This window comes from Morus notabilis, unplaced genomic scaffold (assembly GCF_000414095.1).
Source record: "Morus notabilis unplaced genomic scaffold, ASM41409v2 Scaffold1225, whole genome shotgun sequence".
NCBI classification, from domain to species: domain Eukaryota; kingdom Viridiplantae; phylum Streptophyta; class Magnoliopsida; order Rosales; family Moraceae; genus Morus; species Morus notabilis.
Window position 1 is genome coordinate 183,228 of NW_010357682.1, and position 15,699 is coordinate 198,926.

General features: G+C 35.0%; 2 protein-coding genes across 2 annotated transcripts; both read right to left on the minus strand.

Annotated features, from left to right (window-relative positions):
• Nucleotides 1-305: 305 nt before the first annotated feature.
• LOC21399541 (teosinte glume architecture 1) lies at nucleotides 306-1,917 on the minus strand. The gene is made up of 4 exons (XM_024173253.1): nucleotides 1,855-1,917; nucleotides 1,563-1,768; nucleotides 1,067-1,203; nucleotides 306-949 (listed from the first exon to the last, which is right to left on the minus strand). The coding sequence occupies exons 1-4, from the start codon at nucleotides 1,915-1,917 to the stop codon at nucleotides 306-308; spliced, it is 1,050 nt and encodes a 349-aa protein (XP_024029021.1).
• Nucleotides 1,918-7,031: 5,114 nt separating this feature from the next.
• On the minus strand, nucleotides 7,032-14,885 carry LOC21399542 (probable leucine-rich repeat receptor-like protein kinase At5g49770). The gene is made up of 19 exons (XM_024173192.1): nucleotides 14,583-14,885; nucleotides 13,505-13,619; nucleotides 13,329-13,400; nucleotides 13,101-13,175; nucleotides 12,930-13,001; nucleotides 12,202-12,363; nucleotides 11,863-11,937; nucleotides 11,555-11,626; nucleotides 11,193-11,264; nucleotides 11,026-11,094; nucleotides 10,803-10,877; nucleotides 10,643-10,714; nucleotides 10,340-10,474; nucleotides 9,466-9,956; nucleotides 9,215-9,385; nucleotides 8,969-9,105; nucleotides 8,567-8,786; nucleotides 8,232-8,467; nucleotides 7,032-7,883 (listed from the first exon to the last, which is right to left on the minus strand). The coding sequence occupies exons 1-19, from the start codon at nucleotides 14,854-14,856 to the stop codon at nucleotides 7,428-7,430; spliced, it is 3,051 nt and encodes a 1,016-aa protein (XP_024028960.1). The 5' UTR covers nucleotides 14,857-14,885; the 3' UTR covers nucleotides 7,032-7,427.
• Between the last annotated feature and the right edge of the window lie 814 nt (nucleotides 14,886-15,699).

Here is a 15,699-nt window from a genome sequence, read left to right on the forward strand (position 1 = left end):
TAAAAGGGCTTTAAGATGTACTTGAATTTAAGATTTCTCACGAAATCCGTTTCAAAGTCAAAATTAAATGGCCCGATTGAATTGGCTAGTTTTAGAAAGGCTTTTAAAGAGCATTTGAAATAAGAGTTCAAATGCTGCTCTGTTTGAAAGATATTTTTAGAACGTTTTATCTTAACTGAAATTAAGAAAAGCTTTAAGAAATTTAGTGATTCACTTATTTGAAATTATTATTACAAATTATGAAAGTATTCTTTCTTATATTAAAAAAAAAAAAAAATGTTCCGCAAATTTTCATAGGAGGGTCGTCACAGTATATGGCTACCACGAGGAGAAGTATGGTGATGACCGCGAGATGAAGATCCGTCAGGCCAAATTCGAAACATTTGCTGGCAATGGAGATCATCACTTGCACTGTAATCTAAAGCCAGGGCAGAAGGTACAAGTGGTTCACTCACCATTCCTAAACCACGGTAGTGCAGGCTGGGGATCGAGTGCTGAGCCCGCCTTGTGGCTGCGGAATTGGACTGCTGCACCATGTTGCTCAAACAAATCTCTTTACAAGTATCAGTTGGCGTGGATGACAGAAGAGAGAGAGCACAATTGGATTCATCGTTGTCGTTGTCTCGGTATAACCACTGAGAGTAGATCTTTCGGCTGTGGCCAGATGAGTTGCTCAATGCAGGATTTGAGTCCACAAGGGGTTGGGACGTGGCAGCTAGTGGGAGGCTGCAACTTGAGCCTTGTAAAAATGAGAGTTCCTTTGCTCCACTATAACTATGGCTCAAAGATCCAGTAAAAGGGTGGTTTTTCCTCGTGCCACTTGACTGCGTATGGCTACTATATAGCGCCATGTCGCTCTCGGATTTTGCAGCTCCAGCTATAGCCAAAGCAGCGCTCATTGCAGAACTTGGAAATATATGTGGACTGGGGAATGGTGAGAATCTTGTACCTGCGCAAGAGTAGAGTTCTATAAGTTTATAAATAGATTACAAAAATGTTAATTCACAAGTAAAGTCTTATGGAATGTGGTAATGAGAAGAAATCCTCGAAATGAGGAAATTCAAACCTTGGTAGCTGGAGAGGAATCCTCCTGAATTCGTGGGAAAAGTTTCTGGTTGAGGCTTCCTTCTGCGTCTGTTGTGTCCATCAAGTCGTTTTCTACAGCTTCGTTTTTCCTCGTCAAACTCCACCAAGGAATGGAACCTTAAGAATGCATCCACATGATTGTTCAACTTTTAAGCTTACAAGAAGGCCACATTTGAACATAGGGAAGAACACAGCACAAACGAAACAGAACATGCATATAGGATATTGCAACATGTGGTGATATTAATCTAGACATAATCTAAACAAGTTATTTTTATCAATAATTATTCAAAGAAGCATTCTGCACAAAGCAAATATTTGATTAAGCACCTAGGCTATTATGTGTGTGTAGGCAAAGGCCGTAGTCCCTTTTTTTTAAAAAAAATAGTTATACAAATATGTATGTATATAAAAGGATGGAATGACAAGAAAATTGATGATTTATTTCATACTAAAGAATTTAGTGCTCTTCTTACCTGCTGCACTGCTGGCAGAAACGCAGTTCCTGACCTCCGATCGTAACCCTCGGGGTCTTTGAATGGAGCTCACAAACCTTGTGGCGTCTGTGATAGTCCCTGCATTTGCTGAGGTCCGATTTGCACCCATCAACAAGGCAAGATGTGTATATAATTTGCAAACCAACTATCTTTTCACCAACAGAAATGGCCTCATCAACAATCAACTATCCTTTAAAAACCGTCGTTAAGTCCACATTTCGAAAACGCTTGCAAAAATCAAACTACAGGAGAATAGCTGAAATAAACTTACCGTCCTGATTGTTTGACAATGCAATAAGAAAAGTTGAGGAGAATATGAGAGACGAAACCACATTTATTTTTTGATCCATTACAATAACAAACTAGATTTTCGAAAGCTTTCTCACTTTTGTTTAGATTTTAAGGAAAATGGAAGCATCAACTATTTACTCCGAGCCATAATCTATCATGATCACAAAACAAAATACTCTTAAACCAAATACCCTATTGACAACATAGCATTTTAATGCCCGAGTTTCGTATATGCTTGGCGATTTACTACCGACGAGATCATTGGCTAGTAAAGAGATAAGTTGCATAATAAGATCTGGGTTAATTACGTTCAGTTGTTCGAGCAAAATAAAATGCAGAAAGTAAATGAACACACAATATGATATCGCAGTTCGGTGCGCACACCTATTTTGCGGGGCCACGCCCAGTGTAACGACCCCTCATGGACCGTCACAGTTATCTTAACTTTTAAACATTTACCTCTTAAAGAATGCGAAAAATCATTCAACTTGAAATACTTTGCTTTGAACGACTTAAAGAAAAGCCTAGATTTTTTTTTTTTAAACATACTATCTTTAAATTTTGAACTTCCTCAAAGAAAAATAAAACAACCTTCAGTTCAACTTAGGTATTAAAAATCTATAAAGTCTAAAATATTCTTCAAATCAAAACCACCATAAACCGAAGTTTCAAAACAATAAAAGTAAAAACCAAAAACTTTGTTTAACCTTAAACACTTTCATCCCATGATCGTTTTTCTCGTTTTCCTATCATGCATAGCTCGCATCCGCTCCAATATTCTCCATGGCTACATCTTACCATTTAGATTGTCTGCAACATGAAATAACTTATATAAGCAAGGGCTTAGTAAGACACTTAATTCTCACAAATTTAAATGAATATTTTTATTCATCAACAATAAACATCATCTTGAGAATAATTATTTTTGAACATATTTAGACTTTAAAATCCATCATATATTGGGCCCGACGTTGTACCATCATAGCGCGCTAGCCACGAAAAGCATGGGGTAGCAAATCCCAAACCAACCGTGACAATAAGACCGCTCACCGGTCACATCAAGGGTGTACAATGCCATTTAAAAACATAAAAATACATATATACATTTTTCTTTAAAACGTCATCATAAGAGGATTATTAAAAACATCATAACATCATCATAAACATCAAAATCATAGACTTCTCAATTCTTCAATTCATGTTGCAGGTGAGAGTGTACTTACTTGAGCACCTTACTTAGCCTTTTAAAATTTCACAACGGTGACGCGACGAATGAGGTCCCTGGGTGCTTGCTTCTAGAACCGTTCATGCCATAAATCATAAATAAGATTACTAAAAAAAAAAGCCTTAACATCTCATCAAATACATTAATCACGTTAAAACAGCGTTTAATATACCATTCTCACCGTTCATTAACATCAAGACATAAAAACCCACTGGTTACACAAAATCACAAAACTAAAGAAAAACTGACAGCCTGACCTTTACTAATTTAAAAACTCATAACAATTCACATATAACTCCAAATGACCTGAAACTAATTTCAAATTAAAGTAGACATCTAGAGCTTTCCAACGATATCTAATTTGTTAAAAACAGAGATCGTTTGCTCCCTGAAACCCTGTTTTAAAATAAGATATGAAACCTGGAGAAATTCCAGCACTCTATAATCCGAAATTAACCAAGAAATTCCCTTTCAATCGTCCAAAACTCATCAAAAATCATGTATGTCAGCCTATTATATTAACCACAACTCTAACATGCTTCCAACATAATCATATCCGAGAATTATTTAAAACATGCATCATACAACAACTCTCATCAACACCTAACTAGAAATCATATATAACTCAAATAAATCACGGAAACAACCTAAACATGTTTCTAATATTATCCACAATAAATAAATAAATAAAAACAATAAATAAAGAAAATAGAGGATTAACACTCACATAAGCATAAAAAGAAATTCTAAATATGCCATTCTATCAATCAATCAAAATTATCATCGTAGCAAAAAATAAAAACTTAGCGATAACAATCTCATTACATTTTCCTCAACAATAACGTCACAACTATCATACACAAAACTATGAAGATATATGAACATCTCCCTCCATCAATAACAAAGACACGAAATATTATGATAAGAACACATACCTTTAAAATAATTTTTCCAATATTGTATTCTTCTTAAAAGAATAAAGGAAGATAATGAAAAATTCTATGTTGGCTAGGGCTCTTGAGAAAAAGTGACAGAGAGAGGTAAAAGAGAGAGAGAGGGTAGGAGTTTGAGAGGGAGAAAGCGTAAAAATTTTCTAATGGAACGGAAAAAAAAATGATAAAGCTGGCTGCTTAAAAGAATTAAGATTTGTATTGGTCAACATGTATATAAACAGAAATTACTCACAATTTGATTGCAAATAAATTTTGGAATTAACTTGAATGTTAATTGACTTAATTTGGGTGATTATAGGCTGTCATTGCGGTGGAAAACGAATTGCAAATCATGATTGATGTTTCGTTATACTTTCATTGACTTAAAAGACATAATGCAATTCCTCACCCTTAGCTATTTGGCATAGAATCAATTATCAGCAATAAAGTGCAATAACATAACTATGGTTGACTATTGATGCTTATGTGTGTGTGTATATATATAAATATAAAATTGACCGTGTAAGTACGTTTTTTTTTTTAATATAACATATAACCAATTTGTATTTAAAACTTGACATATATATCTAATATGTATTTTGTAAAACTATATATTTGCATAATCTATTAATGGTATTAAATCAACACACATTTCCATCAAATCATCATATAAAATTTAACAGTTTGGCATGAACTTGTTCTTACACCACGAGTCCTCGTCGCGTTCACCTGCAGAATATAACTCAACGTGATGTTAGAATTTAACTAATTATAACACCATAACATCAATCATTTTAATTTCTAACGTCTATTTCTATGAATTTGTCAGTTAGAAAAATGGGTGTAACACCCAGACAGTAAACAGTTTCACTATACTTCAAGAATTACAACACTGACGGACTTATTCACTCAAGCACTCCCTCCTAGACTATGACGCCGCTGTGATGAAATCGCACAATGACTCTGTTTAGCGTGCACCACACGTCTTTTAAACTGCACGGCGAACTCCCTTCGACCTACAGAGCTTCCTCCCGAAAGCAACAAATCCCTCTCCCGAAGGACGATCTCAATAACGCACAATGCTCACAAAAAAAAAAAAAAAAAAAAAAAAAAAAAAAAAAAAAAACTCACACACTCTTTTATGAAAATATTCTATTAAACCCCCATCAATTATGAGCTGCGATAAAACCTTTAAATAAAACCTCTTAGACTTCACACGAATCTCTTCCTCAAAATATCTGTGAGCTATCTTATCAAAGCTCCTCCAAATTCTCTCCACGTTGAGCATCTTTTTTAAATTCAAACTAAAACTAGATCTCCTTTTGAATCCAGATTATGCACAATATCTTCATGTTTTTTGCATCACCTTTTGCGGCATTAATATGTGCATTTGAATTTCAAAACCGAATTCAACATACAACATATAATCTTCATGTTCACTTTAATATGTTTGCTCCACGTCAATGCACAGAAAAACATCCACGTCCATGTGCAATATGTATGTATGTATTTATATATATATATATATATATATATATATTCCAAAGATAAACTTTGCTTGATCTCCACATGCTATATCTCCCATTTATCTTCAAATCTACTTTTGTAGATAAAGCTCTCTTTGAAATTCAAACATAAAACCAAACCATAATATGCTTTATCTTCTCCACATGAGGTGTCACTTTTAATCTTCTCATTTGAAATTGAAACACAATCCATATCTCCAAGAAATCTGCACACAACATGCCTTATCTTCATTTGACCAAGGCTTTATCATTATCTCTCTGTAATCTTTAACATCAAATCTGATTCTGAATCTTCTTTTGCAATATGAAATCTTCTTGAACCTATTTTTTGAATTTTTACAAGATTGTCAATAAATTGCCAATTAATAAAAATACTTAACAAATGTGACATGCTTGATTAATATTCCACACAAGAAACAAAAGTGTTAATTCATAATTCTCTCCAAAGATGTCACAATATTGGTTGATCTTGAAAGTGTAGGTCCCTTGCTATTCAATACACCCCTTCCTTCGCTGCAACTCTAGACTTCCCATCACACCGTTGATTGAAAATGGACATATTTTCATTGACCCCATCTTCCTTGTCAGTCATAAATATATTTTGTTGGCTTTTCCTCCATGTACACTTATCTCCAAACTTTTCTAACAACATGTTAAGTACACTAATATGATATTGCTGATAATTAACTGACTACTTATCAAATAAAATTAGATTTTGATTAACTGATCATTTGGAGATAACTAAATCGGAGTTTTTATTCTTTTTTTTTTAAGTTTGAGTAAACATATACTTCTGGCGTAAAAACTGAACAACACCATTGGTTTTAAACTATTAATATTCAAATTCACACGTCAACTGCAGAACACAAATTATAAGACAAGTACTCATCACGCATGCCGAAATTTGACCTGTCGAGAAAACAGTGGTGATATTCGGCGGCGAAGTTGAAAATCTTGTTAAACCGCCTCAGTTCCGAAGAAGAAAGTTCAGGTGTTAATATACATGATATAAGATTTGTTAACAACGTTGAGTATAGTGCTAAATTGGCATGTAAGCAAGTACCACATTTGTTATTGGCAAGCTGTATGTTGCCTATTATTATCGATATTATTGATTATTATCATCATTAGCTAATAACATTAAAACTTCATATCATTATCCTTATTGTCATATATATTAGATTTCATGTTTTTATTGTTGGGGAAAATTTCATTCTTATACTCTATACCCTGGCGCTCAAGAAATGTCATTTAGATGCAAGCTATTGTTCGTCCACACGTGCACAGTGTAAAGTTTTGATAGTAAAAGGTGAGTGGGTATCGTCTCCATAGGGATTAGGTATTAAATAGCCGCTAAAAATTGAGATTATCGAAAATCAACTTTATCTAGACAACTGAACTCCATGAAATAAAAATATAACTAGAACAAATATAAATACAAAAACAAAATAATATATGGAAACTTCTACGCGCGATGTATGTAATATTTTTATGGATGTACTTTCCGCGCTATTGGTTTTTGCAAGTAACAGCGCCGAAAGGACTCAAATCTCCTATCTAATTTTGGTGTTTTAATTACTGTCTAACCAATCAAATCATACCACGTCATGTAAAAATTTGAATTGCTTTTTAACTAATTCTTTGGTGCTTATCATGAAACGATGTGGTATGATTTAATTAGTTAGACACCAATTAGAACAGTGAATATTGGACAACATATTTAGATCCGCGCCGAAAACCCCTCTCTAAATGTGACAACAATTTTCCTTACAAATAACTGCTACATACAGAAACAGTATAGATAGATCCTGCTTACTGCAACCAACTTGCATAATTCAAGTTCAAAACAAGTTTACTGAGGCTCTATCTTTCATTGCGGAAAGGATCCACTATGATCAAATGAATCTTGACTATAAGGATGGTTTGGGGCTTGTTTATTTGCCTCCTCATAGCTTGCAGAAATGGATGCTGAATCCGCATTCGGGTTCAAACCAGCATGCTGCATAATGGCCTCAATCTCTTTCACCACCTCACTCATTGAAGGCCTGTCCACTCTTGCATCTTCAACACATCTCATTGCCAAGTCCACAAATCTTTCAAAACCGATCAATCTTGTACCCAAACCGATGGCTGGGTCTAGAAATGTGTCGAGGTTGTACAAATCTTTAGTTTTGTCCATTGTCATCCTTACTTCTCTCACAATGTACTTTCCTTGCTCTATAGGCTTCCTCGCGGTAATAAGCTCCAACATCAGCACTCCGAAGCTATAAACATCGCTCTTCTCATTCAGGTGTTGTGTCATGTAATATTCGGGATCCAAGTAGCCCTACACCAATAAAGAAATATGTTGTTAGGAAATAAAAATAGTTCAATGTTTTTGTATCTATATTATCTTCCACATTATAGATAATTTTTTCTTTTTCCTTGTTTGCTAAAAGAGACATCAACATTATGGTTTACAAGAACAATAACAATGCATCTTTGGAAAATAGTCTATATATGTTTTTCCATGGTCTCAATATATAATGTATTTTGTTTGTTCAAATATGTTTCTTTTTATGACTGCGGCAACTTTCAATTAGATATAAGTCCACATAGCAGTAATAGAAATCTATGAAACAAAATGCATAAACAAATTTATTAAATGCAAGGAGCCCAAAGGTTGAAGACCTACCATTGTCCCTTTGACTTGAGTGCTGACATGGTCCTTTTCACCATCTCCCATAAGTTTGGAGAGACCAAAATCGGCAACTTTTGCGTTTAAGCGATCATCCAAAAGTACATTGGTTGACTTAATGTCCCTGTGTATTATTGGAGGATCCGCAAGCTCGTGAAGATATGCCAGGCCTCTAGCAGTACCAAGAGCTACTCTAAGTCTTCTCATCCAGTCCAACCTAATTCCTGACTTTTCTGTAGATGTAGATAATCGGTTGTAATCGAAATGTATATTGAATATGCAGCTAATCCATAGTTAAAAAATTAATAAGGGTGAAGAATAAGATGGAGTACCTGTAAGACTATCTTTTAAACTGCCGTTTGGTGCATACTCGTAGATCAACATTTGTTCACCTTTCTCAAAACAAAATCCAACAAGGGTGACAAGATTCTTGTGATGAACCCGCGAAAGGAGTTCAATCTCGGTTTTGAACTCGTTCTTGCCTTGCTTTGATTCACTTTGAAGTCTTTTGACGGCAATCACTTCACCGGTGGCCAGAGTTCCACGATAAACCTACAAAATGTTAAACGCATTTGGTTAATATGTAATGCCTAACACAACCTGAAAAAGGAAAAACAATCCAAATACAAAAGTAAAGAAGATGCTAGAATTAAAAACAGATCTTGTACTTGTATGCAAACATGTGTTGGAAATCGGAACTAGTAACTACAGAAAACGAAATTATCAAAACTAACTTTTCCATAACCCCCAGAGCCAATGGCATTTGCTGCTGAGAAATTGTTGGTGCATTTCTCAATCTCTTCAAAGGAGAACCATCTTGCCCCCTTTAACTGAGGCACGCCCCCACTTGTGGCATTTGAATCCCAGTGCACTACATTTGGAGATGAAAAACCACTCGTTTAAGAGACTAAAATCAGCCCTCATGGTATAATTATAAAGTGTTGCTTGACTTCTGGGGAATAGAACAAGTGTCGTCTTACCAAAAGGATTGCTCTTCTCAGTTGCTCTTTCTGCTCTCCTCCTCTGGCGGAAACTGTACACTCCCGCAAGAAGTAATAAAAGCACAAGGGCAGAACCACCAGCAACTGCTCCAATGATGATGCTGGTACTTAACTTGGACGACTTGTTCGATTTGGAAGGAACTTCTGTACCTGAGTAGAGGTGTTTAAAGAGTTCAAAGACCGATCAAAACCTTCTTAAAGTTTGTTCTTGTCCATGTTTGAAGAATTACCTGAATAGCTTTCATATTGATCACCAATAAAATAGTAGGGTCCAAAAGACTTCGGGGGCTTGTAAGTTTGGTTGCTAAGAGCGAAACCTATATGTGAAATTTCAGTTCTATTGAAATGATCACGACCACTTGGGAATACCTCTAGTGTTATATGAAGATACTCAAAGGAACCTTTGTCGGGGTTACTCAAAGAGACAGAATCCACAGCAGTTAAATGCATTTGAAAGAAGGACATTAGGGACTGCTCAAGTAGTTTGTAGTAAGTTGTGTTATCCAAGTCTGAGAAGGACGGAGCTCGGAAGTATAGAGTTCCTGTGTATGGATAAGCACATTTGCAGTTGGGGCTGAATTTCTGATCTGAACTGCAAAGATTGGGTGAGCAGTAGTTCTTTTCTGTGACATTTGAGCTAGTATTATGAGATTTGGAAACTGGGATTATGCAGTAACTTGCTGTTGTTCCTGTTTCCAGACAAACTGGGTTATCCACAAGTCTGCAAGAGAAGAAGATATATAACTCTTAGTGGGGGCACAATATGAAACATAAAAGAGACAAGTGAGGACTTTATTAAAATTCTCTATCATTAAGGATGGTACATTTATAATTTTTTTTTATTAAGTGGGGGCACAGTTATAATTTTCTCGATTAGACGGGGCACAATCAAAATTTTTCCAAAAATTTATATATGATAAAAAAGAATTCAAAATCTTATTGGGGGCATGTAACTGAGACAAATGTAGCTCCGCCTCTGATTGTAGGAAAACAAATGAAAGGAAATCATCAAAAATTAATGCTCATGCATTAGCAAGTTCTTTAGCATCATACAAGACAAAAATAAAATTGATAAAAAAAAGTGTAATGGAGTAAATGCTTTACATTATCTGAACATGATGCACTTTATCATCAGGAAACTCAGTAATTAAATTGCTCTGCAGATCGATGAGCCGGAGACGGTTGCTATAGGAAGTGCCAATTTCCAAAGTGCCGTTGAGCCTGTTCTTCTTTAGTACCCTGGCATTGATGTCAAAGAAAATTACCTAAAGACCATCTTCGCTCTTTATATGAAAACATAATTATTTAGTTTCATGCTCAAAAAACAAAAAACAAAAAAAAAAAAAAAGGAATTTGATTGTTGAATTTGTTTTCATCCAAGCAAGTTATACTTGTGATGATACTCACACGGTCTCTAGATTGGGAAGGCTGAATAGGTCAACTGGAATTTGTCCTTTCAAGTTTGTGTCCCCCATCACTCTGCCAAACGAGATTACACATATTATCGATAATGTTAGACATGCCCTCTGTGCAAAAGCACAATGTAGAAGGAGGGAGAGAGACATACAATGTTGTCAAAGACTCTAAGGTTGAAATCCATGAAGGAAAATCTGAATCTTCAAAAGTATTATTGCTCATATCTCTGCACATCACATACTAGCTAATTTAATTTCACCACGAGAAGCCATTGTCACAAGAATTAAGAAGATGAGTAGAAAATAATATTCTTTTGGAGGTAAAAACAAATTCCTAGAAATCCTTTGTTTGCTACAGAAAGAGCTTAAACATACAGGTAACTTAAGGAATTTAAGCTGCTGAGGTTAGGCAGAGGGCCACTCAGCTTGTTGTTGGACAAGAACCTATTAACAGGTCACCAGAACAAGATCTCTTAGAACATAAAATGATATTTCAATCACATGTCAAGAGATTCATTTTGTAATTTTCTTTTTCTGCTTACAGCTCAGTAACTTTTGTAAGACTGGTGAGGTTTGAAGGTACATCCCCGCTTAATCTGTTCCCATCAAGACGCCTGCAAGTGAGGCTATGCAGTTCAATACTGGAAAGTGGAAGGAAAATTAAAAAGAAAGAAACTAGTTAACAAACTCCCCACAGGTAGTTCTTAACCGTCAAATTCTCATCAAGTTTGGTTAAATTGTTTTACTTTTCTTATCTGTTATGGTTGTGATGTGATCCGACGGTTTTAAACTGTGTCCTACCAGTGTGGAATTTTTTTCATGTTGTGCCACAAAATTTTTCAAACTATATAGATACTTGGAACTTGTAAAAAGTTCACTTAGACTATGTGAGGTTGATACTCACACCACTTGTAAAGTCTGAACAAGTCCAAGAGTGGAAGGAATGCTGCCAGTTAGATCGTTATTGTCGAAAAGCCTGCGAATCAAATGACTAAAATGTCAACACTTCTTTCATTTGGTTCTCTACCAAAACACATCCAATCCACAGCCCAGTTTTATAATTAAATTAACTTCGCACCCCCATTAGAGAAAAATGCAGGCTAGTACTCAAGATATAGGAACAGCAATTTGATCAATGAAATGCCCAACAAAACACAAATAGCTAAAAAGAGTACATTTCAAGAGAATTGTCAGTATTGCCGTTTATCTTACACATGTATCAAGTTCATGCTTGAGCTGAAAAGCTCCTCCGGAATAGTTCCCGTGAGCTTATTCTTTCCAAGATGGCTGTTCATAACAGAAAGAACCTTAGAAGATCAGAAAAATTGGATGAATAAGAATATTCAAAATTCTACCGTAGGGCCTCTCGTTAGGATTCTGTGTTGAACCACATATCTGTATTAGATTATGTCGGTTTTACTTACTCTTTTGTTTCGATGTGATTTTGATCAAATCTAACGTTAGAAACATGTACTATAAATAGGGATACCCTACTGTAGAAAGCTCCTAAGAGTATATATAGTATGAAAAGAAATGTTGTTATCTCCATACAAGTGCTTGCAATGATGTAGCATGTCAAGACCAAGTGTCTTCCCATCAGAGATTGGGATCATTCCCTCGATGTTATTATCTGCGAGATCTAGCCAGTACAGTTTGGATAGATTACCAATGGCAGGTGGAATCAGACCAGTGAAGCGATTGGAATTTAGGGACCTGCATTTGTATGAAAAGGAATTGACTATCACAAGTGTACATGAATAAGTTAGTAAAATTTGATATTTGTCTTAATCCTAGAAGGCTAGCAGACAGATTAAGATATTTAAGAACACAATAATAGCTTTAATTCATATTATGGGCCTGTTTGTGATCGCTTTTAGAATCCCGCTTTTGACTTTTAAGCACTAAAAAAAAGTATTTCATGAATAGCATTGGTTTTTATTATTCTTTTTTTTTTGTCACATCCGGGTCAGTAATTACCACAAGTAATTGTAGAATGCACTATCATGATTGTTGTTAATTACTATAATTACTAGAGTACTCGGACGTGGAAGTGACCCAGGAAAAACTAATCAAAACCAGTGTTATCCCTGAAATAATTTTTTTGTGATGCTATAAAAATATTGATTCTACCTCTAATGAATGACAAGAAGAAAAACTCAATTACGTCTCAAAAAGTTGTTTAAGAATATACTGCCAAAATGGTAAGTTCAAGAGTCGGGGCTTAAAAAAAGAAGTAATAACTATCCCAAATAAGCTCTATGAAAATGCAAAATCCTTACAGAAAGACGAGCTCCTGTAGAGATCCTATTGTGCCAGGAATTTGGCCATAGAAGCCGCAACCAACCAAGATTCTTGCAGGTATAAAAACAAGAAAAAAAGTTCAGTGTCAAAATCTCAAAACAAACTTAAAACATATAATAAAAATAGTAATAAATCCACCATGCCCTTACAAATTTGAAAGTTTCTTCAAATTCCCAATTGATTCTGGGAGTAATCCTGTCAGTTTCTTGTTGTAAGATAGATCCCTATATGAATAACCAATCAGAAATGGAATATGAAAGTCTAGTTTCCAAATAATGGTGGGGATGTTTGATAAAGCCAGTTATAAAATCTTGACAGCCAGACATCTTTCACTACTTAAACAAAAGCCAACAAGAACTAAGTCATAGAAGACCTACAAAGCCTCTAGTTCAGATAACTGATCGATCTCTCCGGACAACTGACCTTCCAACCCCAGGCTTGATAATGTTCTGAAAACACAAACCTTTTCGTTCAATACGAAGAATTCGATTTGGCAGAAAGAAGCAGCATTTCTTTAACTATGAAAAGATGAAGAACTAGAAAAAGATCTTACATGGAAGTAACACGCGAGTTTGTGCAGTCAATGCCTTCCCATTCACTACCACAAGGATCTGAACCCTTCCAATTAGGAGGTGTGTTCTTCCACTCAAGTGACTTTAAGCCAAGAACTGTATAAGGAGTTCAAAAAAGTGCAATAGGTAATTAGATTAGAAGGAAAAAGATTGACAGTCACATAGAAGTAACCCAATTATTGTTTCAGTAAAAAAAATGATAAGAGACGCAGCTATTCCTCCCAAAAATCGCAACTGATATGAGAGGTGCAGAAATACCCCTTAAACACTCCCTAAGATCAAACTCGGGAATTCACCGTAAGCACTACCCATTAAGGCCCTTTCTTCAAGGAGTCCCTTATGAATCCATGGCCACCGCCACACCCAACGGATGGGGGTTCAGGCACTTCTTTGAGACCCAAGCCACCTAAGCCCAACTCCAGGTCCAAAGTGTGCTATCATCACTTTTAAGACCTGAAACTAATCTCAAGGTTGACCAAGTATTTCCCAAGTGAAGTTTTAGATAACTCAAACTATCAGAACTGAAAATTTGTATGGTCATATGAAAAAGTGGTCACTTGTAAGCTGTTATAGTAGACAGTAATCAAAATCACACTGATTCTATCTCTCTCAACAAGATTTTAGGAGAGAAAAAAGTTCATATTTTGGAATAGTAGACTTTATCTTCTTTGAGATTTGTCATGAACTAGAGAAGTAGAACTCCTGTTTGCCTAAACAACAAACACCAGAATTTCTAGACCTGAGAGAGTCTCATTCTTTCATTTTCCATGTTCTTTCTTTAATTCAAAACTTAAATTATTAAAAAAAAAAAGAAAAAAGGGAGAGTAAATACAGCATAAATAGCCACTGTCCATTATCCTAGATATCAGTGGAAGTTAATACTTGGAACTTAAAATCCGTTTTTCTTTTTGTTGTTATAACTGGAGAAATGCTTAGATAAGAAAGCTATAAAAAATAAAAAATAATAATAAAAAGAAATGAATATAGTATACATCAAAACACGAAGAAAAAGTTCACCAAACCAAAAATATAGTAGAAAAATCACTGAAATGAACTTACAGTCACTGTTTTCTGCTGTGATAAAGAAAGTTTTGGAGAAGACTAGAAGCAAAAATAACTGAAGTTTTTGATCCATTATTGAGTAAACCAGTGCTACAAAAGCTTTCACGCTTCTTTTGAGACCACTAGACAAATGGGAAGAAAATCCCCAGAAGAAAAAAGCTTCAGCCAGAATCTGAGGAATGGCCAGCATAAGAACACGCCAAGGTTTTTGAGCAACCCTATTCGCAGAATATTCTTGTGTCCCAAGTTTTTCCACACATTTTCTAGTCATTGGTCAGAAGACTCAGAACTAAATTAGGATAATTTAGAAACGGAAAACAAAATAATAATAATTTGCATAAGCTGTCATGTTTGAATAATTCAACAGATTTTCAATCATCTTCAATGCTGTGACAGAGACACTGTTGGTTGGAAATTGATAAGCCGTGACACAGACACTGTTGTTTGGAAATATTGATTGTATGGAAACATAATTTTGGTTTTTGGTCATGGGAGTGAAAAAAGTCCTCTCCTATGAAGTCATCGTCACGAAAACAATGATAAAAACAGCTTTTAAGTACATATACATGTGTACGTACACGTATACAGGACCCGAAAAAAATTAGTTATTCCAGACAATTGTTACACCTCTATAACAACGCCAATAATGCCTTGTTTATGTTACCTGAAAACTGTATTATGATTTATGTTTTTTTTTTTTTTTTTTTTTTTTTTTTTTTTTTTTTTTGCAACAAAAAGTTGATTGGCACTTGGCAGAGAGTTTGCCTTGTAAAAAAGGTTAGAAGCTCTTTCGCACTAGTTTCTTTTTCATTGGTTTTTTCTTTCCTCTTCTTATCTGTGTCTTTTTTTTTTTTTTTTTTTTTTTTTTTTTCCTTTTTTTTCTTTTTTTTTTTTTTTTTTTTTTTTTTTTTTTTACCTTGAAGAGAGAACAAGTCAATACTCATCTTTACTAGTGTTTCGTGCATCTCTTTCTGTGACATTGTTATATGTATCCTTAAAAAGGGCATCAGATTAGATCGCATATCATAAATTAAAAAAGCTGAATACTGAGCAATCCAAGGATTAACGACCTCCATAACAACTTCTTGAGATTTATGACATTCTAACTTCCTAT

What these genes read in the sequence shown, in the direction of transcription:
- LOC21399541 (XM_024173253.1), bottom strand. Translation starts at nt 1,917, where the DNA reads ATGTGGTTTCGTCTCTCATATTCTCCTCAACTTTTCTTATTGCATTGT. An exon ending in ATTGTCAAACAATCAGGACG is followed by an intron (nt 1,769 to 1,854) that starts GTAAGTTTATTT and finishes TTTAAAGGATAG; the next exon opens with TTGATTGTTGATGAGGCCAT. An exon ending in TTCTGCCAGCAGTGCAGCAG is followed by an intron (nt 1,204 to 1,562) that starts GTAAGAAGAGCA and finishes TGCATTCTTAAG; the next exon opens with GTTCCATTCCTTGGTGGAGT.
- LOC21399542 (XM_024173192.1), bottom strand. Translation starts at nt 14,856, where the DNA reads ATGACTAGAAAATGTGTGGAAAAACTTGGGACACAAGAATATTCTGCG. An exon ending in CTACAGGAGCTCGTCTTTCT is followed by an intron (nt 12,364 to 12,929) that starts GTAAGGATTTTG and finishes ATACAAATGCAG; the next exon opens with GTCCCTAAATTCCAATCGCT. An exon ending in CTACATCATTGCAAGCACTT is followed by an intron (nt 11,938 to 12,201) that starts GTATGGAGATAA and finishes TGTTATGAACAG; the next exon opens with CCATCTTGGAAAGAATAAGC.